We start from the raw sequence: 24,654 nt of genomic DNA, 5'->3' as shown, positions 1-24,654 counted from the left end.
AGGGAAAGACTTGGCCAAAGAGGAAAGTACCAGCGAAGCAGAATCGAAAAGAGAAGCAAAATTGAAAAGGAAAAGGATACCGAACAAGAGATATTCTGGTCCAGAATGGGCATATGCAGTCAATGACGATTGGACTGACGAGTTTGTATCTCTAAGCCTCGAGAACGAAGAAGAAGAGATACCAATAGAAAAGAAAAGTTTTATGGATTCTGTTGATTGAAAGGGTAATAAATGATATTGCTTGCTACAATATAACGTGAAACAAACAACCAGCTGAGACATTGCTAAACCGGATGAGACACTTGCTGAATTGATAAAGACTGAGTTATTGCCGAATTGAGACAAATGCTGCTAACCGATAAGTGACTGGCCTCTTGAAGAAGACTGTGTGAACATTGCGCTCGTTCAGCTTTGTAACTGAATTGCTAAATAGTTTCATTTATAGGTGCTTCTAGCTCTCTGATTCTATACAGATCATGACGCAAAACAGTAGAAAGAAATATTGTAAATATGCGTGTATAGGCTTGATAATTGCATGTGTACTAATAATTATGGCAATAGTGCTTGCAATGCATGGTAAGGGTGAGAATGAGAAAATTGACGCTTCTACTTTTGCTCCTGTTACTGTCACTGAACTAACCGCATTAAAAAGACTAGAATTAGATGAGAGACACTTGCATGATAAGAAGGAGCTTTCGTATAACGTTTTCTATCGCTTGCTAACAGAATATGTTGAGACTATGGATGCGAAAGATTGTTATGTGTGTACACAGATACCGACATCAGTAAAGGAAGGGGTGACTTATCACCACATGCCTCTTACATACGGGATTACATGTAGTATAGTAATGTCTAGATTTTATGGTCAAACTAACATACAGTATTTTTACTCAAATTATGATGTTACCTTTGCATATGTTCCTATAATAGCGCAGCTCAGCCAGATTGCTAAAGATTGGGATGCTAAAATAATGAGGGAATTTTTCGAGCCAATGCTACCTTTTGAAACGGCTCACGCTCATAGGGAAAACCTTACCTGCTCGCTCTCTGCAGTAGAAATAAGCTTTTTAGATCGCACAGATGATAGGAGGGCACAAATGAATGCGAAATTAGAAAAGGAGCTAAGTAAGAGGACTTCAGTAGATCATTATGATTTTGCCGCAATAAAAACACAAGGGAGAATAGCTTTAGATGCTTGGCATGTAGGGAAATTTTGTATATATCGAGGTGAATCTTATTATGACAACATTTTTGTAGGAGCGAGTGAGTGTAAACATACGTTTATCTTTAAGGCCAAATGGACATTCATGATGAACGGACTTGACCCTGTCATACCAGGTGTATATTACATTTGTGGGTATAATGCCTATTATCGTCTTCCAAAGGGATGGTGGGGGAGATGTTATTTGAGTATAGTGTTCCCAAAGGTTTATCAACTGGATGACCTATCGATGATTCAAAAGACATCTGGATCCCATCGTATCCAGAAAAGAGAGACCGCAGCTGCTGTGGTAGGAGATATATTTGGAGCCATGATTCCTTCATTGGGAGTTGTGTTGAATTCCATCAAAATAAGAAAGTTGTCTACTATAGTGGATAACATGTTGACAAAGTTTTCAGGTGCTATAATCCTGATAGATGCTGAACTTGCAGCGGAAAGAGCTATGACTCTTCAAAATAGGCTTGCTTTAGACATTCTTTTAGCAAAGGATGGCGGCGTTTGCAAAATGCTTGGTGCACGACACTGTTGTACGTATATTCCCGATAATAGTGTGAAAATTAAAACTATGCTTGCTAATCTAACAAAAGAGAGTGCAGATTTGAAGGAATTGAAAGAACCAGGAGTGTGGGAGAAGGTTGGAAAAGGACTTGCTTCAGTGGGAAATTGGATTGGGGGAATTTGGAATGGAATATTACAAAAAATAATACAGGGAATATTAATTGTACTGATTTGCATATTTGGAATTTGGGGAATAAAAAGGGGAATAATAATGATTATGGAAAGAATCAAAAGAAGGAAGGAAGAGAAAATGATGAAAAGAATGGCAGAAGAATACAAAGCGAAAACTAGGGGAACTAAAAGGAAAAGAGAACTGACAGAATTTTAATGGAATAAAATTTGTGGGAATAGTTTGTGTGATGACAAGTAGTCATCAGAGGAGGGATTGATGAAGCAGAAAATGAAGGTTTTCATTTATTAGCGCTTAAACGTAGTACTGCAATAATCATGCGTGACTTTAACCGAACTAATAAAGATTGTACGGGGACAAAATGTGCCCTTAGAGTAGTTTGCCAACATTTATAAGCGTGCTTTATATAACGTGGTGTATTGGAATTGCACTAATCCGACATAATCGTAACCGTGTGCTATGATTTGCTTGTTTGAAATGCTTTAGCTTAGCATTACTTTAGTAGAGGCTTCGGCCTAGTTGCCTGGTCTCACGGTTTAGATGCTCGTATTTTTCCAATGTGCTAATAAACGTGTATTTTGCTTGAAGCTGTACTTTTCCACTGAGATCGTTCACATGCTTATCTTAAGGTTTCGTGCCAGCTTGGCATTTTTCTCTTTACTCCAAGGTCGATCTGCAGGTGCGGACAATGGAAGCTCTGAAAGTGAGTTAATTGGTATAAAATGTTGCAACTTGCGTACCCATCTCCAAGGATAATGTATGCTTAAGTAAAAGCTTGAGAACTGTCGTTTTTGATTGGACAATTTGAAGCTAACCTATGAACCCTCCAATGGAAGACCCTACTGGATTTGAACTGTTGTCTATTTAAACCAGGTGCACGAGAGGAAAGTAGCCTTTTGCAGCCATTACCAGCTCGATACCCGCCATTTTGCAGGACTTCGTAGCTATTATGGCCCACCTTGCTGCGACGCCATTTTGAAAGAGACTTTGATGCTTTCTCTAATCGAGAGAAAGAGACTTTAAATGATTCTTGCCCTAGAGACTTTAACTTTGATCCCTTTGCATGAAGTAGTAGTTTTATTTTGCCGCCGTGAGGCAATTGCCCCGTCCACCCCTGCCCCTTTGCCCCGTCCCATGCTGATCGAGAAACGGTACCTGTGAGACGAAGACTTCCTTGAATGCTGATTGTAATTGGTAAATATGAAAGGAAATTGTACAATTGCATTGTGTTTCTTTTAGGTAACCAACTGCTGATTTTTGATAAGAACCCTAGTTAGGAGTTTTTCCAAATTAATGTTGCTAAATTGTTTTTGCATGAAGTCCCACATGCCGATGCTAATTTGAGGTTAGATGAGGATTCTTTTGTTGCACGATGCAATTTGAGACCTTGTTATGCTGACTAAATGTATGCAATTAGTTCATTACAGATTATAGTTTTAGTGATTTGCATTGCTATTATCGAATGCCTTGTTATTCAAATGCTGCATAGATTGCACTTGTTTCGCCGTTATGGACAGCTATTAATGTTCATTTATGTTTATCATTTGGTGTTGAGACACATTTATATTGTGCTAGCTTTGTTAATATAGGGAAATAAATTCACTAACTTTGAATAAACTGGTGTGGTTATTCCTGACTGAAAGGTCAGGGTTCGTCGAAATGTATTCTGGATTAATTGTTAAGTGTTATGTTGATCAGGGTATTGCTTATGTTCGTTATTGATTATTGATTTAATGAAATTGGCTGATTAAGGGTGTCGAGGGTCCCACTTAGCCAAAAGATTCATCGGCCTAAAGAGCGTCCAAATACAGGTAAATTATTAGTACGGAACGCTCTATCAGTAGGCACATCATCTGGGTTGAAGATGTTGCACTGGACGGCAAGGGATGTCAAAACAGAGTTTAAAATCTTAGGGCCTGATATATAGTTTGGCAGAGCGGATACTCCAGCACAATGGTAACAGAGTACAATCTCCACCAAACTGAAGGTCCACCCGCCTTATTTCAAGTTTGGCAGATGTTCAATATTTCAACTGAGGAGAATATTCAATTTCTGCTATTGACATACACCTCTGACAGCCCGACAGAGTAAAGACCATCAGAGATTTGGTCATTTGTCAGCCCACCTTATTTAGAGTGCATGGACAAATGGCTAGTTTTCACCGTCTATCATCACCATTTAAAACCTGGTGATAAGGGACAGTGAAAATTGTAAAATAACCCCACGTCATGAGACAAAACCCCCAAAGTGTGGGGGGTCGTTTTTTTAATTTTCAATAAGAAAATCTTGTTTTGGAATTTTCTTTTTGAAAATAAAAAAAAACATTGAAACTTCGCCTCACGGGTTCCATCATGTTGACTGTCAACTGTAAACTTTTAATGCATTTAATTTACAGGACATGTAGACAACTCAAAATTTGACAGGCAGGGACTCCCTCGAGGCAACAGAGTACTTTACTCTGCTGTCTTCACGGAGTGAATACCCTCTGCCAAACTCTAAATTAGGCCCTTAGTCTTTAACAATCAGGTCACGTATTGTAAGGCTCCTTTGTACTCCCAACTGTACATTAATTTAGGTAAAGCTGCACAGAGCTTTCACTTCTAATTTTTTTTTTTACCACATTTCATCTAATTTCTTCAGATGATGGCCATTTGGGAATTCAGGTCACGAATAAACAAGTTGGAATTTTCCAAATGATGTTAAATTCTTATTTATTTAAATGTATGACTCGCAATTCTTATTTTGAGCTGTACACATGAATAACTCTTTTATCTTGAGTTGTCATTGTGGTCCCCATAAACCTTTATTACCCGAGCAGTGTTTTATACATACAATTCCTGTTTGGGCCTTAATTTTCTTTTGCTAAAGCCAGTGATATCCGTACTATTAGGTAATCCACTTCATACCAGGGCTGGTGCACAACCCAGGCTCATGGACCACCCTCAAATATTTGCTTTACTAGTGTCCTGGGAGGATATGCTTCTGGTTTACAGGTAACTTATTTTGGGGCTTGTACACTGGAAAGATGTATAGGCACAAAGTGTCCAAAATCTCAGAAACTAATTGTGAACTTATATAAAAAATGCACACTTTTCAGCATCCTATTAACAGGAAGGTAAAGTGTCCCATTCATTTAATTATGTAAGTATATAATTATTACCTACACTTTCCTACTGCAAAGTTTGGCAATTTTTACAATTTAGAAAGATACCGCCAACCCTAAATTGGTTGAACTTCCTGAATAATAAAATAAATATCACATATCATTATATTTAGGCAACATATTTTTATATTAAAAGTAAACTCTGGAGAAAGAGAGACGTGTAATTCTGGACTTTGAATATGGCCAGAAATGTTTCAAGTCCTTGCAATCTTTTATACTTAAATGTTCACATGAAGGCAATGTTTTTCTGCTCTATCATCTCAAAACGTCTTCTATCTTCAAAGCATAACTCATAATCCATCAGTCATTATAGCCACGTCCCATACTTCTACACTTGCTTTAAACCTTTTAACAAATTTGGCAAAATAGAAAACACCCGAGAGGCCTATCACCTTAAAGTCTTTGTTGCAATCTTCAGGCACGCTCTTAGCTGCTTCCTGCTGGGCGTGCCTCACCAGGACTTGACCGATCAATTGCTCCATGTGCTTTTGCAGCAGTTGCAGTCCTTCCTGGAGTTCACCAAGGAGCTGCTGGTGAAATTCTGTGCGGGCACGGTCGGTCTCTTCCTCCACTGCCCCTTCATTCGCCAAAATCCGGGACTCCTTTTTAGCAGTTTACAGAAACAAAGCAGCTTTGAGATTTCAGCATTGTAGAAAACATTAATGTATAATAAAACTAAAACCAGAAAAGCAATTCCTTTTTCTAAATATCTATGCACACCTAGACGAAGTCTGGCAATCTGTTTAAAGTGTGCGTGTTATTCATTTTACATTAATCATGAAGTTGTATAAATAATTAAACACGCAAATTAATACTTACAAGCACGTGTATGGCTCATGTTTTGCTAATTATGATCAGGAAATATTTCAGTACTCAATCTTTTCACTTTTCCTTCCATTCTAATGACGGCGTGTGACTAAATAGTTTTCAGTTATGTTCCCTGTCAGATAGTTCTGAATTTTTGGTGGACATTACCAAATAAATACACAACTAAACCGCGACAGTTTCTAATCTAATCTCTTTTTAGGGGGATTTTAACCACGCCCATGTTGCGTCAGTCACTTTCAGTGGTTTGTGGGCTTGCCTTTGAAAATCCGCTTGTTTTCATTCATGAAAGGTATGCATACGTCATGCTTTTTCCGGTGCTTAGCCCTCCTCGAGAGCACCAGTAAGCTACTGGAAACATTCAAAGCTCCATGTTTCATTTAACGTGGCAGGAAAAGTCCGGTTAGGAGTTTACAAAGCTAATAGCTCTAAATCGATGTGATGCGAGACCCGTTGCATTGCAAATGCTTGTTTAAGTGTGTCATAGGCATCAGCAGCCTTTCACGCATTCTCACACAATGCATGAAATCAATGCTTAATTTATAAAATAATAAAATATTAAGCGCCAGAACCTTCGTCAGGAGGCCAGTGAAGCTTGCCCTTTGCCTATACCAGCGCTTCCAAGGACACTACTAACACAACCACTAACTATGAGACACGAAAAAGTGTGACAATTCAGACTATTCTAGATCCCCAAAGCCATCAGAATGGCTTCGGTGGCAGGTACTAGTCATTTTTAATGTTTATTGGATTAATAAACACCTCTTGTTGTGCTGCTTGCTAAATTAGACCAACAGCGTCACCATGTGACAGACTGTAATAAGTGCTGGAGTCAACAAGGGCTGAGCACTGGAAACCACTAGCTCAAACTAAGCACTGGTCAAAGTGAAAGCCTATCTAACCTATAATAAGCCCTGCAATTTCACATGTTTTAATTGAATTCAGCTTTGAAAAAAAAAGTCCATTGATTACACATTGAAATCTAAATAAGGTGATTTTTAAAAGCAAGAAAGAACCCAATCTGAAAAATGCAACATTGCGTAAAATAAGGCTTAGGAAATCCAGTAATCAAACTCCAAAAAATATTCGGTTAATGTTCAAAAATATCACATTAATAAAACAATAAACACGTGGGAGGAGGCGAGCATACAGTAATCACCAAGACAAGACGTACTCCGACACCAAACAATGAATCCATGCACGTTTGCAGAAAGCAGATTTAGTAAGAAGAAAATACATGCTACAAAATCGGCATTGTATACATATTTACATTAACACAACACAAATCGTCAAATGTGTGAGGAATGAACACCAACAATTTAAATATATTGACAAACATGAACCCCAGAATTACAAAGCCCCATGTTTATAAAGCATACGTTACAAGCAGAAGCATCACCTCACTTTTAGCACAGAGCCAAATGTAAACCATGAATAATGGACACTGACGAGTTAAATGTTTTGCCTAGTTTACGTAATCGCAATCCTCATTAGCACAAGTACTTCTGTTACTCGTAACAATATTTTACAATAAGGTATAACCAAAATTAAATATTGCTGGAGTGCAGCTTTGCTCACTCGAGGCTTGCATTTCCGGCTTCGTCTTGTGCTCATCCAAACCCTCAAGAACAAAAGGCCATTCCAAAGTACACAATGTCTGATAAAAAAAAAAGAGTAGAACTAGGATACATGCAGACTTCAGGTAAGTAATATAAATAATACCTCTACCTCCGTCTTCCTCTTTGCATCCCTTACTATCAAGTATACCACATGGAAGCAAAGGAATTGACATCATTAATTATACATGAGAAGTCTTAGCTAGCGCAATACCTCATTGAATTTCATTGAGCAAAACAGAAAGGCAATTAGATGGTAACCGAACAAAGCAACCAGTCACAAAGTACTTTGTTTCTGAAGCAAGAAATGATAAACAACAGTGAAAACAACGTGGCTGCCCTCAATATCTTTGTCAACCGAATACTGAGTACCCGCCTTGGATGCTGCCATTTCTCTGTGTCGACTATCTCTTGGTGCTGGGATGCAAAGGCATATCTGTCAGCCAAGGAATATGCTAGGTTAATATCTAGCACACTGACTGACAGACACTGAAGATGCTTTGTGAACTTAATCTGAACTGTCGGAGGTAAGAAAAAGGCTGACCAAATTTCAGAAAGAGACACTCAATCAAAGTAGATAAGACTGCTCTATAAAGAGCCAATGGATGCCATGCCTGCTCATTTTCTGAAAGAGGACAGGGGAAGAGATCAGAAGGGTCAAATCCTGGGATCTATAGTTAGAAAAGGGACCTGTAGAAACAACACAAGCATGACCAGATAACCAGAGCATTATAATGCAGAAGGGCCTTCTACGCAGAAGGGCGTCAACTCCACTACCCGTTGAGCTGTGATCACTACTACCAAGCTGACATTTATTATCAGAATCTTCAGGTTGACATCCAATAGTTTGAATGCAGGGAACTGCAGAGCTGTAATACTAAATGAAAATCATTAGGAAGGGATTTAAGTATAGCTTGTGGCCTAGGAGGGAAAATTGCCAGTGTCTTCCCTTCCTCCCCAGGTATTCAAAAATCCATTAATCGCACCACACTGTACTCTGAGTGTAGATGTGGGCAAGTCCAAGGAGAATCTACCTCAATGAAACTGGAGTACTAAGTCATACCTGGAGCCTAATTGGGAGCATTCCTCCCTACAAGTCATTATTTCCAAGGATGGCAAGTGTTTCGAAGGCTGTTGAGAATGAATAAACAGAGTTTTGTGTTGCATGCCTTTGTCAGTAGGGGTTCCTATCACCAAATGTCACTACATAACATATGAAATGGGAAGCAAATTTGAGATGCGGGCATAGACATTGCCATTTATTGAAGAAAAACATCACATCTAGATCCAAAGACATTGTTTCCATGGTTATGGAGGTGGCCACTAAATTTCTCAAAAGCACTAGTGGTGGTGTTAGGTTTTCTGATTCCAGTTTGTCTCCGAAACCCTATTTCATTAGATGAGTCTGTCTGTGAGAAGAAGCAAACCATACATTGAACTTGGCATATTTGGATTTAAAAGAATTTATCACACATAAATGAGCTTGGACCAATATACAAATAAACTATAGATAGTGCAGAAAACAAACAACATTTGAAAAGTATACCATTTCCTTGTGCAGCTGCCACTTGTTTTCATCTGGACAGTGGGTTGTCCTTGTTTCTACAAGATGCTGTTCCCTCATTTCCTGTAGAAGACTTTTTTTCCGGCAGACTTTCATTTGAGTCTGAGTGGCCACTGCAATAGTTCGCAAGGCTATCATTCTTAGAACAGAACACAGAAGCAGCTTGTGTCGTTGAAACACAAATGTAGCAGACCTATAAAAACAGAATTAAAGTTCATTCAGTACAATCTATTGACCACAATAAGTCCTCTGCTATTTGTCCCCTCCTAGCTGTCTATTCACTTGATGATCAATATCCTTCACTGAAGGGAGTGAAGACTGTGTACTCTGTTTACTTTGTACCTGGCCACACATATTTCAAGGTAGAGAGGGAGGGGATAGTACCAAGAGAACTGGTAGTTATCATCCATAGAGCCTAGCCAGTAGAAAAATGCTCAAACTAAATCGGAGACCTGTTAGGGTCAACACACAATGATAAGTACAACAAAGGCATTTGATGATATGGGTAAAGTTGGTAACTAAATGCAGGGACAGTTCTCATTTAATAACAAGAGGATTTAGAGATGAAGATATGTTTTCCAGTAGTTACTCTGAGACTTCAGGGAGAAAGTCATTTATACTGGTATGTGAAAAATGCAACAACGCAATGAAGGTGAGATCAGTATATGTTTATTGGAACATCTTCCTACACAACTGGCAGGAAGAGCAGAAACAAAGGAAATGCCTTCCATTCAAACAGTAGCATTCTCCCCACTCCCACATTCCAGTTCCACAATGACAAAAGAGATTCCACATAGAAATTCCACATAGAAACCCAACACATCTTCCCTCTATACAAAATATACAACAAACAAATATATCAAACCATCAACATTTTTACAGATATAAACAGGGGCTAACTATTTCAAACTAAAGATACATGGAAATTCAAAAATACAATCAATTTAACACATAGTCATGTAACTATGTAACTTAAATGGAAGGCTTGATGTTCTACTAAACGTTCTCAGATTAAAATCAATTTCCATACCTAAATTCCTTTTAGATTCCATAGGCCTATGATGTTCTTGAACAATAGCCAATTTGTCTTTATTCCAGCACTTGCTGTCATCCAGGATTACAGAATGTATGCTTACTTTAACAAACTCTCTTGCTCCAGAAAAACAAGAACCCTTCTTCTTTCCATTAAATGTGCCTTAACTCTCATACAAACTCCTTGTTTACATCTAGTACCCTATCCTTAACAGTAATATACTTTCCTTGTGCTTCTCTACGTCTCTCACTTATAGTCTGTAACACCTCTTCTGATATCATTTTCCTTTCCATCCATAATCGATTCATTTATAACCCAGGCAATCTTTTGATTCAGAGTTGGGTGTTATGCGAAGTGCCCACCCTAAACTTTTCACCTCTTCCATACAATCCAATCTGTTTACCCAAGTCAACTGTATGTTGTTCCTAATCACTATTACATCACTCCACAAGACCATTCCTTCTGCAATGATACAGGGACGTTGTAACATGCGTGATACTGAAATCAGAAAGGAAAACTTCAAACTTTAATGAGACAAACTGAGCAGAATTATCGGTAATGATCTGATCTAGAAACCTTTCTCTAAAAAATATTTTTTCCAAAATGTTCTTAACTACAACAAACGTGATATTATTCATGAATGCCATTTCCAGTGCCCAAGAAAAGTAGTCATCTATCACAAATCCATTGTTTAACCTGACCATTGATCACTTCCACAAGATTAATAATATCCATATCCAACTTGACCCATGCTTTATCAGGAACAGAAATAGCTATCACTGATCTAGGTACAGTAACCTGATTTTTATCACATGCTAAACCAAATCAACACAAACAGTTCAACATCCTTGTTCACACTTGGGCATCATAATAGTTTTTGTACTATTCTTTTCATATATCACGTGCCAATGTGATCATCTGCCAACTCCACCACTCTAGATCAAAAGATCAAATCTATAAAGCAAACCTTTAACAATAGACAATTCAAACTCAGTATGTTGATAAGCATCCACTAAAGAATCAGAAAGATTGCCTTTCACCCAATCCTTCTTAAAATATTCCAACATCACTCCCAGAGTAAGATCCTGTTCTAAAGCTGTTAACCATTACAATTCTGAAATGGCGTTGTTATTAACACATGACAACACTCAGACCATAATATCTTACTCCTCCTTAATACTCAAATGTTGATAATTTTTACAAGATATTAAAGGTGACTGTTAGAAATGGGGTCTTTGGTTGGCAGTCAGGTTACCCCCTGACCAAGCAAGGACCCTCACTCTAGTCAGGGTAAAGGAGAATCACCCTCAGCTAACCCCGCTCACCCCCTTCGTAGCTTGACATGAGCAGGAAGGCTTAACTTCAGAGTCTAGGTGTAAAGTATGTGTACCAACACACACAGTATCTCAGTGAAAACACCACAAAATGGCACAACACAGGTTTAGAATAGGAAATATTTATCTAAACAAAACTAGACCAACACGACAAAAATCCAACATACACAAGTCAAGTTAGTAATTTTAAAAGCAAAAGAGTCTTAAATCCTTTTGTAAACAGTAAAAACACTGTTAGCATTGAAAAGTACCTGGATAGCGTCAAAATAACCCGCACGGGCGAGTGTGCGTCGAAAAAGGTTAGTGATCCGTTGATTTCTCACCGCAAGCGAGACCTGTGCCGTTTCTCCTACTCCGGTCGGGTCGGCGTGCATCTTTTTTCCTCTCCTCAGGAGAGCGATGCGTTGATCCAGGCAAGCACTCGGGTCTGGGCAGGCATTGCGTAATTTTTCCACACCCAGCAAGGTTTGCGTCGAAAATCCTGTTGCACAGTATTAGCAAAGATGTGCTGTGTGGGCTGCGATGTTACCAGCCTCCGTTAGCGGTGTGGCGTGTCGTTTCACCAGCCGCGTGCATTTATCTTCCAGCCGCGCTGCAGGTGGTGCATCGATTTCAGCCGTGGAGCCGGTGGCGTGTCATTTCTTCAGCCGCGTCTCAGAGATTGTGTCAGAAATTTCCCAACACGGCAGTCGGTGCGTGGATTTTCAATCTTGGCCTGAAAGTTTCACCTGACAGGGCCCCGGCAACTGGATAGGGCACCACTTGGAAGGGCAGGAGTCTCAGCAGAGGGTCCAGGTGCTGACAGGGGAAGTCTTAGATGGCCCTGAGACTTCAACAACAGGAGGCAAGCTCAGGACAAGCCCTGGGAGATTTCTTCAAAAGCAGCAATGCACAACAAAGTCCAGTGTTTGTTCCCTTGCACAGGCAGAAGCAGCAACTGCAGGATAGCTCCACAAAGCACAGTCACAGGCAGGGCAGCACTTCTCCTCGGCTCTTCTCCAGGCAGAAGTTCCTCTTGATGTCCAAAAGTGATCCCTAGTCTGTGGCTTTGGGTGCCCTTCTTATACCCATTTTGCCCTTTGAGGCAGGCTTACTTCAAAGCAAAGTCTCTCTTGTTTGTGAAATCCTGCCTTGCCCAGGCCAGGCCCCAGACACACACCATGGGGTTGGAGACTGCATTGTGTGAGGGCAGGCACAGCCCTTTCAGGTGTGAGTGACCACTCCTCCCCTCCCTCCTAGCACTGATGGCTCATCAAGATATGCAGCCTACACCCCAGCTCCCTTTGTGTCACTGTCTAGAGAAAGGTGCAAACAGCCCAACTGTCAAACCGACCCAGACAGGGAATCCACAAACAGGCAGAGTCACAGAATGGTTTAAGCAAGAAAATGCTCACTTTCTTAAAATGGCATTTTCAAACACACAATCTTAAAATCAACTTTACTAAAATATGTATTTTTAAACTGTGATACCCCAAACTCCACATGTCTATCCAGTCCCAAAGGGAATCTACACTTTAATCATTTTTAAAATCAGCCCCCATGTTAACCTATGAGAGGGATAGGCCTTGCAACAGTGAAAACCGAATTTAGCAGTATTTCACTGTTAGGACATATAAAACACATTAGTATATGTCCTACCTTAAACATACACTGCACCCTGCCCATGGGGCTACCTAGGGCCTACCTTAGGGGTGTCTTACATGTAAGAAAAGAGAAGGTTTAGGCCTCGCAAGTGGGTACACTTGCCAAGTCGAACTGACAGGTTAAAACTGCACACACAGACACTGCAGTGGCAGGTCTGAGACATGATTACAGAGCTACTAATGTGGGTGGCACAACCCGTGCTGCAGGCCGACTAGTAGCATTTGATTTAAAGGCCCTGGCCACCTCTAGTGCACTTTACTAGGGACTTACTAGTAAATAAAAAATGCCATTCATCAATAAAACAATCAACCATACAATTTACACTGAGAGCATATGCACTTTAGCACTGGTTAGCAGAACAGCAACAGGTCAGAACAGAATAGGAGGCAGGAGGCAAAAAGATTTGGGATGACCCTGCAGAAGGGAAAATTCCAAAAGGTAGACTCTCCCCTTTCAAACAAGGCCTTCCTGAACTGTTTTCCTGGCTGCGCTGCGATCGAGGGTCAGGAAACCCCACTAGACACCAGGGATTTCAGTTGGGGGGGGTGTTGGCCCCCTCGGCAAACTGGCAGGCCCGCCCCCTCCCCTGGGGCATATTTTTAAAAACAGGTAGGTGTCCCCTAGGAGGGCGCAATCGCACCCGATAGCGCCCCTAGGGGTTCAATTTAAAAATATATATATTACCCCTACAGGGGGTAGGCCTGCTCGCGGGTGAACCCCTGTAGGGGCAATCATTTTTTTTTAGTAGTTGTATGGTTTCCCTGAGGGCCACTATGGCCCCAAGGAAACCATACTGCTACTAAAAATTTTTATAGATCTATATATATTTATATATCTTTATCTATATATATAGATATATCTATGTTTACAGATATATCTATCTAGATAGATATGTATAGATATATCACTTTTGTCAATGCGTGTTTGGTTTCCCTGTGGGCTGCGATCGGCCCCCAGGAAAACCGGACCCACATATAAAAGTGATATATATATATATATATATACACACACACACACACACACGTATGCAAATATTCGCCACCAGGTGTCTTGGAGATGCAGCTTGCGTCTTCAAAGGAATGCACATACTTCAACTGACACGTTTCAACTGTAGCTTTTAGGCAGCAATAAAAAAGTCAAGCAAGTCTTGTGATTATGTTTCTGCTACAAAAGGATCAGACTTTTGTCCAGTGGCAGATTTGATGCCATAAAGTAGCACAGAAGGTTTATATGCCTACTGCAAAGATCAAATCTGTATTTTATGTAAATAGACAATAACATTAGTAAAGTCAGCCATTAGCTGTGCTATAATACAAATGAAATGCATGTGCGGGGGGTTATGGAGAGATGAAGGACACTTTTGCTGGGTGGTAGTGAGGGAATCCGAGGAGGAGGTCATGGGAGTTCGAGCACCAATAATGATTGTTGGACTGGGCGCTAGAGGTGCTAAAGACTGTGACGATTGGTATCTGACAAGGTGAAGTAATAGTGTGTCTTTTTTTGAGTGTCTTGAAAGAACGTGCTGATTGAGGGAAGGTAAGGTGACCTCTACTGTATCACACACACACACACAGCCAACAGCAATTTTGTGACTGTCTACGTGGGATTGTATTTTAGAGCAACAGTTTAGCCAGTAGCAGAGATGGCATCTCGTTGGATGACTGCTGCTCAGGCCCTCACTCGGGTTACAGAGGACAGCTCTGACGTAGGATCAGAGACTGAGACAGCAGTTACTTAGACAGCATCTGAGGGATAGGACAATGGCGCAGACTCTGGTAGTGATTTTTTAGTCGGAGGAGTCCCATTTGATAACTCCTCTTCCAGTGATTATGAGGGAGGTCATGAGGACAGTCCTGCTGTCCCTTCGCAAGAACAGTCTGTGCAACGGGACAATAGCGGGTTAGCCCAACCCAGAGAGCAGGTGCATGCGGCCGCAAGCACAGAGAGAGTGCTCTCTTGGGAGCTCCCCAATTTAGTTCAGCCCCAAATTTCACTGCCTAAATCATATTGTGGGGACATCAAAATTAGTAAACTGATAAATTAAAGTACACAGCTTCCTCCCACAACCCGGAGGCTGGCAGCGTGAGTTCAGGAAGATTAGGCAAAATAAAAGAGACAAGTCAAAAACTCCCAATGCCTCTGTCTGACAATGGCTGAGTGGTCAATGGAATTGGCAATATACTAATTTGGGTGATGGTTGAGGAAATGAAGTGTATGAAAGGGACACTTTCGATTTTTAGTGAGGGCATGTCCGGGATCAGGTGGAGTATTCGCAGATATGTCAGGCATGTTAACTCATGAAATTCAGATGATAGAAGGCTAATGAAAGGTGCACACAGGTCTGCATATCTGGTGTGGTTTGATTCTGTAGAAAGAGATAACGTCTCCATCCCCAACATATACCACAATCTGTGCATCCAGGAGGTGTGATCTGGTGTTCTGTCTGTGCCCCAGCGAGAGAGTATACCTGGTGAGCTGTCCCCAGGGCTTTGGCCATTTGTCTTCCTTTAAGGGAGCGAAGAGGATAAGTCAGGGGGGTGGGAAGATCTAGAGTGGTGTAAGCTGGGAACTTCGGGATGGAGCTATTAAAGGCTGTGTTGATGTCTTGAAGGACTTGTTACCTGTATTTGGTAAGCTTTGGGCAATGCCATAAAAGATGTAGCAGAGTCCCAGTGCCATCACAACCCCACCAACATTCCCAGGAGCCACCTCGCCTCCATCGTTGCAGTCTCACAGGGGTCAGGGACCAATCGGAGGCAGTGTTATATGCTGTTTCAGTGCTGGCTATATTATGCGCTGTGTGGTGAACTCTATAAAAAAAATTCCACCCATTCCTTCGTAGAGAGGGATCTACCTAATTCGGTCTCCCAACAAAGCTGTCCTTTGGGTTTGGTTGGGGAGTGTTCCCTCACCAGAAGAACATACAGGAGATCATCAGTCGTCCCATTCTCTGTCGTATGTCAGGCCCGTCACCCAACGAGGCAGTTGGAGATAATGGACTTGGACAGTGTCAGCTACGGAATAGTCAATTTTTAGCTGGTTGAAGGGTGTTATCTTCTGAGTGTCAAAGAGGGAGCCCACCCACATACAACAAACATCTCGTCAGAAGCGAAACTGCTCTGGTTGCATTGCAGGAATTAAATCTGGGTTGGCCAGCATCGGTGTCAGTGGGGAAGGGAAAGTCGTTAAGCCTGCCCTGATCACTACTAAGTTCCACACTTACAGCATACAGCGTGTCACCAGAGAGGAATATAGGCACCAAGCCCTATGTTTATGGTGAAGCCAGGCCTCCTTCCATATGTGGGAACTTGCAACAGCTTGATCTACAAATGCCCGGCATCTCCGAGAGCCTGCGGCTCCATTACACTATGAAGCAAAATTTGTGCAGCTTGGTAATATTGAAGCAGGTGAGGGACCGCCAACCCACCCTCCTCTTTAAAGCAGTGTAGCAGGTTTGTGAACACAGGGCTTCTTGCCATCCCAGATAAAATTATGGACCGCCAGTTGAATAGAGCGTATCTCAGTAAGAGTTGGTGTCAGAGGCAGGTCTGGAATACACATAAAATGCATGGAAGGACGCTCATCTTGACCGCTGCAGCTCTGTCCATCCAAGGTGACTTCATGACTCTAAGTCTTTGCAGATCTATGAGACAAGAGCTGGATAATTAACAGCTGCTGTTTTAGAGGCAGTGCAGGCTGAGGTGATATCAAGGTACGGGATGGCATCCACTGCCCACACAAAAGGTAAAAGAGAGCGTAGGGCAGCTTCAGGAGCAGGGCTGACAGTGAGGTTCAAGATCTGTGATTTTTCTATATTTACTTTAAAGCCCGAGACCCCACCAAAGGGATGGAGCTTGACTATTGATGCTGGGAGAGAATTTGGGTGTTCAGTTATAGGCAGATGTTGTTCCCTTCCAGAAGGGATCCCAGAAACATTCGGGTTGTCCCTCACCGGTTGCACTAGTTGCTCCATATAAAGAGCCAAAAGAAGATAGGACAGGGACAGCGCTGGTGTGTAGCCCTCCGGATAGGGAGTAGTGCCAATGAAGTGCCACTAACCCTGATGGAGGCTCTCGGGTTGTTATAGATACTACTAACTAATTTGTAGCTCACCAAACCCGAATCTTCCCAGTATGCGGAAAGGTTTGGGCCAGTGTACATGGTCAAATGCTTTTTCTGCATCAATGGGTGTGGGCACACTTTGTCCAAGGGTCAGCAAGGCTTCCATCAATGCAGTTATTTATGTGTCGACCAGTTCTGAGGGCTGCTCAGGCAGCTTTCTGCGACAGGTTCCTCAATGCCAAACACCCGGCAGGCCTCCTTCAGGGATCTGAATTGATACAGCTGCTGTCAAGGAAGAAAATGATACAAAACGGGTGGTCCAGGAGTAGAGCACACCCATTTTCCTCAAGTGAGATGTGACTGCCCGGAAGTCACTCTAGGTTTTGATAAAACAAGGGCATATGGCTCCAAAATTGGAGTGGATGGAGGTCCCAGGCTTTGCGTAGGATGGATTCTTTAACCTGAAAGTCATGTACATGGACTATGATGTCCACAGAGAAGCCGTTTGCTGGTTCCTGCAGACTGACTCTATGAAGCCGCTCTAATTTTATCCTAACATCTGCAGGACTGCCCAGGATATTGTGAAAGAGGACTCCTACATATTGTCCCAGATTAGAGCCTTCAGCGGCTGTTGGGACCCCTGAAGACAAATGTTATTTCCTTTCAAGCAGTTTTCTAGACCTTCAGCATGCAACTGTAAGTTTATTTGTTGCTCCTGAAGCCAAAGAATCTCTTTTTGGAGCCATTCCATCTCTTCATTCCATCCGGCATCTTTGTCTTCTAAAGCTGCAACCCTTTCTCCTATGCGAGAGTTTAGAGGAGAGATCTTTGGCTGTCTGCAAATCCTCTCGGAGGGAGGCAAACAGTGCTCCCAGGAAAGAACATGTGACTGGACTCTTCCCGTAGCCAGGTTCCTGTGGGTGTTCGACCCCCTCTACGGGTGGCTTGTCTCCCACCCTCCCCAGAGTAGGTTTCAGCATATCCCTGGGTGATTCGTCCTTCTTTCCCCTGGACACGACATGGTAATGTCCACCACGTATGAGCCGTTGAGTGTTGCTTCAGGACCAGCAATGTGTAGCAGGAAGGCAGGTGAAACCCCAACCAAGTCGAACCGGCTAAAAAAAACAGTCACAAGATAGGGACCAGGATCATTGGTGCTCATGTCACCATAAGACAAAGCTGGGGCAAGTATAGTATGGCTCCGGGGATAGTAGAAATGGAGGGAGAACAGTGAAGAGGACTCTTGTCTATCGGACTAGTATGTCAGTAGCCCTGTACTCCTAGGGAGCCTCTCTGTGTCTTGGTGCTAGAAGTCCTTAGATTTGGGGGCTGAGTAGGTCTACGTTATGCTTGCTACATGTGTCATGGCAGGGGCTATTGTACCTGAGGCACCCCAGACCCATAAGGGTGTGTCCCTGCTACACTGGTACCCAAGCACTGTGACAGGGTATGTGCCAACAGCAATTCATGTGCCCAGTTTGGGGGGGGGGGACCCCACAATGTGCTTTTGTCCAAAGGGGTACCCCACCTCATCTTCACTCTCCCCCCCATTGCAAACTTCCACCAGGTACAGAGATTTCAGTGCTCAATAATGCCCCTAGCATGGGGGTTTCAAAATGCTGCACTGTTTGGTCTGCAGGTGTGCTACTTACATTCAGTGGGGCCTCCCTGGAGGCCTTGGTGGGTGCTGTGGCCCCACTCCATATATCGGTCTGCAGTCAGACGCTAGGGAGTGGTGCTTAAATTCCAGCCAATAAGTTACTCCAGAGGATGGGTAGGGCCCCGCAGGAAGAATCACCCTTCGTCCTCTTGCTGCTTCGCATGAAGGCCAGCCCATTCTGTGCCCTATCTGGGAACATCCACGCAGGCTGTGCCGCTCCCAGCGCACAACCGGATCAGCAGCCTCGCTCAGGTGGGGCCGAGCTTCAGTCCGAGAGCACCGGCTGCCATCTTGTGTGCCACTTGGGAGGGCTGGAGGCCGAGGTTTCTTAAATTAGGGTCAGTCCCATGACAAGAGGGTCTGTACCCAGTTCCGGACGCCATCTTATGTGCCACTTGGTAAGGCTGGAGGCTGAGGGTTCCTTAACTATTGGCCAGTCTCACAACAGGAGGGACCATACCCAGTGTCACTGTTGCCTGTTGCTGTCTGCTCTCCTGCACTGTGGGGGCACATCAGTGCTGTGGGCAGGCCGCTGTGCGGTGCTTTATGGTGGTGAGGACAGGGAAGCAGGGAAAGACATCTTACCCACCGCTATCTTGGCCACGCCCCCTGGACTGTGCTTTTTATCTTCATAATTGGATTAAGCTTTTAAAACCATTGTTTTTTAAATATAGAACAGTGAGAAGGTTAGAGGCAGTAGAGTTGCTGTCAGAAATTTGTTATTTAGATGTGGCAGTAAGACTTGTGCAAATGTTATGTTTGGTTAATCTGAGTTTTACTGTGGGTCAGGGCAGACTGGGGCTCATGGGTGGGGCGGTTGGGCATTAAGCCATTTTAAATTGTAACTGTGTTAATGATTGTTCAGAATGTTTTATGGACATTGTCTTCATAAACTTGTTTTCTTCCTACTACACACAATCTTAGAAATATGCTATATTTAAGTCATAATCATGAAGCAAGCACACTGGTGTTATGCTCATCTTTTAGAAAAGATAGTTATTGTTTATATCTTGAGACTTTAAACACGTCTCAGGGTTAAAATAAAAATAAAATCTGAATCTTTCCACCTGTTCTGGAATCTTGAACGAATAATTAGAAAAGTAATTTTCAAGCAAATGTTATAGTATTGCAAGTTGGAAGGCCGGAATATTGTGTAAATGTTTCCACTGTAATAACTGTATATTGAGCAGGTTTGTTCCCGATAGTTTGACAAGACTGACGATTCTGCTCTCTGGATTATGAGCATGCCTCAACTAATAGATACAAATGAATTAATAATTATGAGTCTATTGCAATCAGGCGCAGACTGATTAGCTCTGCCCATCCCCAGGTTTCAATGTCACCTCTTCAGCTGTTTTATTTTGGATCGGCTTGAACTAGCTTTACTAATAGCATACATCGAGCCCTCGAAAGATATACGTACTCCTCGCTCAGGCCATTTAGTCTGTTTATAGTGCCTTGAAGAATTTTTTCGTGCTTCTCAGACAAGTGGTTCTGCAGCACAGCAGACAGAGCATGTTCTTTTGCCCAGATCTGTTAATAAAAAACACAATTAAGATTCAGATTTACAATATCTCATATCATTGGAATTTTTAGAAAGCCACATTTTTTATTCGAAAATGCTATTTGAGAGGCACCCCTCATTTGCTTGTACTTACAGTAACCAAGAAGGTGCATATGAATAATTTTGTTTTTAATGCTATTCAAATAACATTATGAAAATATGCCATGGATATAAATATAACGATATCTTTGAATTACTGCACTAAAATCAATAAAGCGACAAAATTAAATAATATACAATCCGAAATACTCCGAAGTATTAACACGAACTATATTTTGTTAGTAAATTTTGACTTCTAAATGGCACACGTTCAAGTATATTGTTTTCAATCTTAAATTATGGTATGGAAGAGGAGAAAGCAAATATATGAATGAAAAATAAAACATTTATTAGGGAACGCATGTTTTAAGGGTTAAATTTACTAAAAGGTGTGTTAGGGTTAATTATGCAGGACTGCTAAAGGGCGTGTACACAACTCAACTACACGTGTTGAAAATCCAAAAAACGAATACACAGTCTTAAAACCATGATAAGACTGAAGAAAACCAGCATAGGGGTCTACCAATGAGACATTTCTATTAGTTGTGTAAGATTGTGTGTGCATCAATCACCTCTCATTTCTCTAAACTGTTTCTGGTATGCAAGCAGCAGATTTCTTACATTAAATGTTCAGGATGCAGTATTGAACCCCTTTCCAGTCACCACACTAAAAAAAACATCGTTTGTTTGTAAAGAGTTTGTTCACTTCTTGGGGCATTAGGCACTGAATAACATATGTTAATTGTTCCCCAAATAAATGGCACTCATTTTAATAACCTCAGAACGATAAAGAGCTGAGTGGTCCCGCTAGGATGTGAACCTTAGAAGATGAGATTAGACTAGAATCTGCATAATTGTAATCATTCTATGTTCCATACTCTCTAAAATCTTTCCCTGGTCTATCCCCTACTAACAAATCAGTGGATTTTGAGTTGGATCTACTTTGTTGCCAATTACATTAATTATGGCTAACGCAAAACAGAACTGTGTTTCTGCTCAGCCTCCCACTGAAACCGAAATCAGTCTAAAAAGCCCAACAAGCTAATCTCATCATTGAGTAACTACCAGGAGTCACCCAACATATTGTTGCTTACTTATTACTCTCAACTGCATAGAAATTGTCTTTATCAGCCAACCAAAAGCATCAGCTTTTCCTTTTGCTAGCCATATATCAATATATATTACTTGTTTCCTGACCACACTTCTATAATTGTGCAATATTTTGGCTACATTAATTACAATTTGTAAAGTCATTTCGGGGCCTGTCAAAATCATCTCTTCTACTTTCTTCCCTACGTAATTCTTTACCATAATATGAATTTTCAAAAAAAAAGGAGACATTAGAGATGCCTGGGTCTCGTGGTCCCAATGCAGTCCGGGGTTACTAGGCTCAAATCGCAATTGTGACACTTGAAGTCATCAAACAATGGGATCCTCTGCCAACAGTAGAACTGGACATCAAACTAAACTACAATGATCTTTGTCCAAGGGTTGGGCAAGGAAGTGATGATACTTAAAATGCAGTAAGATAGAGCAATACTCATAGGTAAACCATGGTCCAGCCACTCCTTTACTTTATAAACAAAAGTACTTTAGTACACATAAATTGAGTACTAAATCAAGACACATAAAAAACATGACTTTCGTGAGCCTTTACCACCCAAGATCTGACCCCAAGCATTATTTTAGTTCTTACATGTGGGAGAGCATAGCTTATACTAATATGAAATGTTTATGAACTAACATGTAATAATGCCGCATAGAAAATGTATTAATATATTTTACTAAAACGTGCGCTTGAAATGTGCCCACGGGGAGTGGCCGCCAACATATACAATGACTAATTAAACTGATTAATAATGTTGAAATGTTATATTATGATATGATTTTTCACTAATAATAACAGGTTATATGTAAAAGGTTCTGCTAATAAATCATTAGGCCTTAGTTAGCATGAGGCGAGGCCTAGCTGCCTGGCTTTCATATTAAATGTATTTTTATAATGTGCAGTGTGCTGACTTGCTGAAGGACATGAACTCTTGTTTTTCTCCAAACTAGAAGATGAACGTGACTGTAGTAGATCCGTTCCCATGAAATTCGACTTGCTTAGTGAAACATTCTTGCTGAATGCAACAGTGTAGACTAGTTGCAGGTACAAGGTCGCCTGAACCGGTACAGACAATGGAGCCACTGACTAAAGATGCAAAGAGGACCACAAGAGTATGAAATCATACCGGACATTCTACCCACTGAAGTCGTCAATCATAAGGACCAATAAACTACGTGAGAACAGTTATGGGGTGACAAAATCAATGAAGTAATTGAAAAACTATTGGATAGAGATAGTGGGGTACTGACCCCAGCCAATTAGCTTTTAGGGGATTGTACAACAGAAAAGGGGAAAAAAACCCTTGTCACAAGGAAGTGAATAGAGAACTAGAGAGAACAGGAGAGAATAGGAGACTAGGAGAGAGTTAGGGAGATGCTGATGCGATTTGCTATGACCCAGACACTTTGTCACTCTGCATAGAGACTTTGCTGTTTGGTTCTTAAAACCATTCTTGCCTTATATTGACCTTTTTAGATATCTCGTCCTAAGGTGTCTTCAATCAGGGTCAAAAGATTCATTGGCCTAAAATGAGTCATAAAGTGAGTAAATTAGTCATAAAGTGACGCGTTAACAGTTCTGGTAGCAGAGCGACAGTTTAGGCCCTTTGGGGCCCTAGGATGTGGAACCATTGTTTAAAAGTGGTTTTTCAAGATAATGCAAATTGGAGGTATGATGCGTTTCTAAATTCCCCATGACTTTGCGGGAATCTCGGAGCTTGCCTAAGTGAGTTAGGGTATGTTCTCGGCGTTTTAGCATGTGTGGTGTAGAAATTGCACTTGCTCAGCTTATGCATATTGCAGGTGATTTGTAAAGTTTGTGTGGATTTAGGTCAGGTAATGTTGTTTTAGTAGGAGTGGGCTTACTCTGCAGTATGAGAGTAGGGAAGTTGGCAAACTGGAGTGTGGCGCTTTGTGCTCAAAATTATCCACATGGTTGTTGGTGATGTACGGACCCGTCGTGGTCTAAGACTCCGGAGTATATTGACAAGTGTAGGAGACATTTGGGTTTATGTTGTAATTTGTGCGGTTTAATAGGTCAATCGGGCGTGGTTGACAAGTCGAGTTTGAGTCAAATTGTGTGAGTGAAACCTTCAATGGAGATTTGGCAAGTTCTAAAGTGCACTAGAACGAACCATTGACAAGTCGAGAGTAGGATTTGCGGGTCAAATTCTGCTTGTGAGTGCGGGAGCTGAGAAGGAGAGAGTAGCGGCTGAGGCTTCAAGTCAAATCTCTGTAAAGTTCTGAAGTGAATGTGTTACCCTTCCTGTAGTAAACCGGCAAATTTGGGTTTTGGTTGTTAAAGGTGCTCGCAATATATCTCATTAGTTTTGTGTGAGGACAAGCCGCAAGACTTTGTCAGCCGCAGTGTGTGCGAGTGTGACATCAGTGGTGCCGCGCTGGGATTGGTCAGTTGCCAAGAAGGGTTGCACACGGATTGGCAGCCATCCGTGAGAGGCATTAGGTTCAGCAAGGTGGGTGAAGAGTGTTCTGGGAATTAAAGTCACTTCCTGATTAGATTCTAAACAAAATAGAAAGACACAAAAATGAAGTTTTTCAAGGCTCTAAAGAGTATTTTGGGGGGAGATGTATATATTAAAGCGAGTGTGGGGGAGCCCACACCGCCTGAGGGTACTCCAGCTTATATTGTAATGGAAGAGAAGGGAGTCGCGCCATGTCTTTGGATGAAGTAGTGGTGCAAATTGACAGAAAAGGAGGGATGTTTAGCGTTCCCGGAATACGGAACGTTTAATACCAGAATTTTGGAGAACTTGCGAATGGTGTTAAGTGTGCAAAAACCGCCTCCGAGACCAGCTCAGTATGAGGCATTAGCAATCTGGGATTTGATGGCCATTCGACAGAGACAGCAGAAATTTGCGAGGAGAATGAAAAGAGCAGAAAAGACTTTAGCCGAAGCTAGATGGGATAATGAGAGCAAAATGTGGAGAAGGGGAGTAGTTGACGGACTTAAAATGTTCCCAGCAATAACACAAGAAGACGAGACACAGGGAAAGAAGGATACTTGTAAGACAGACAAGGATTCTAATAAACCATAGGACACTCCGAGGTCTTGGGCAGACACAGATGAGTCAGACGATTAAGAGTTTCTTAATCAGTTGTTACATGATCGCCG

General features: G+C 41.7%; 1 protein-coding gene across 1 annotated transcript in view; it reads right to left on the bottom strand.

Annotated features, from left to right (window-relative positions):
- EVC (EvC ciliary complex subunit 1) overlaps nt 1–24,654 on the bottom strand; it is a 436,134-nt gene that overhangs the window by 77,562 nt on the left and 333,918 nt on the right. Inside the window, exons 13-15 of the mRNA XM_069203012.1 lie at nt 20,235–20,344; nt 9,061–9,271; nt 5,466–5,675 (exon numbers count right to left, since the gene is read on the bottom strand). Coding sequence (XP_069059113.1) covers nt 5,466–5,675; nt 9,061–9,271; nt 20,235–20,344 — 531 coding nt within the window. The remainder of the gene's footprint in view (nt 1–5,465; nt 5,676–9,060; nt 9,272–20,234; nt 20,345–24,654) is intronic.

Source organism: Pleurodeles waltl, chromosome 1_2 (assembly GCF_031143425.1).
Source record: "Pleurodeles waltl isolate 20211129_DDA chromosome 1_2, aPleWal1.hap1.20221129, whole genome shotgun sequence".
NCBI classification, from domain to species: Eukaryota; Metazoa; Chordata; class Amphibia; order Caudata; family Salamandridae; genus Pleurodeles; species Pleurodeles waltl.
The sequence above is the reverse complement of the archived record's forward strand: the minus strand, read 5'-3'. Positions and strand labels throughout refer to the sequence as shown.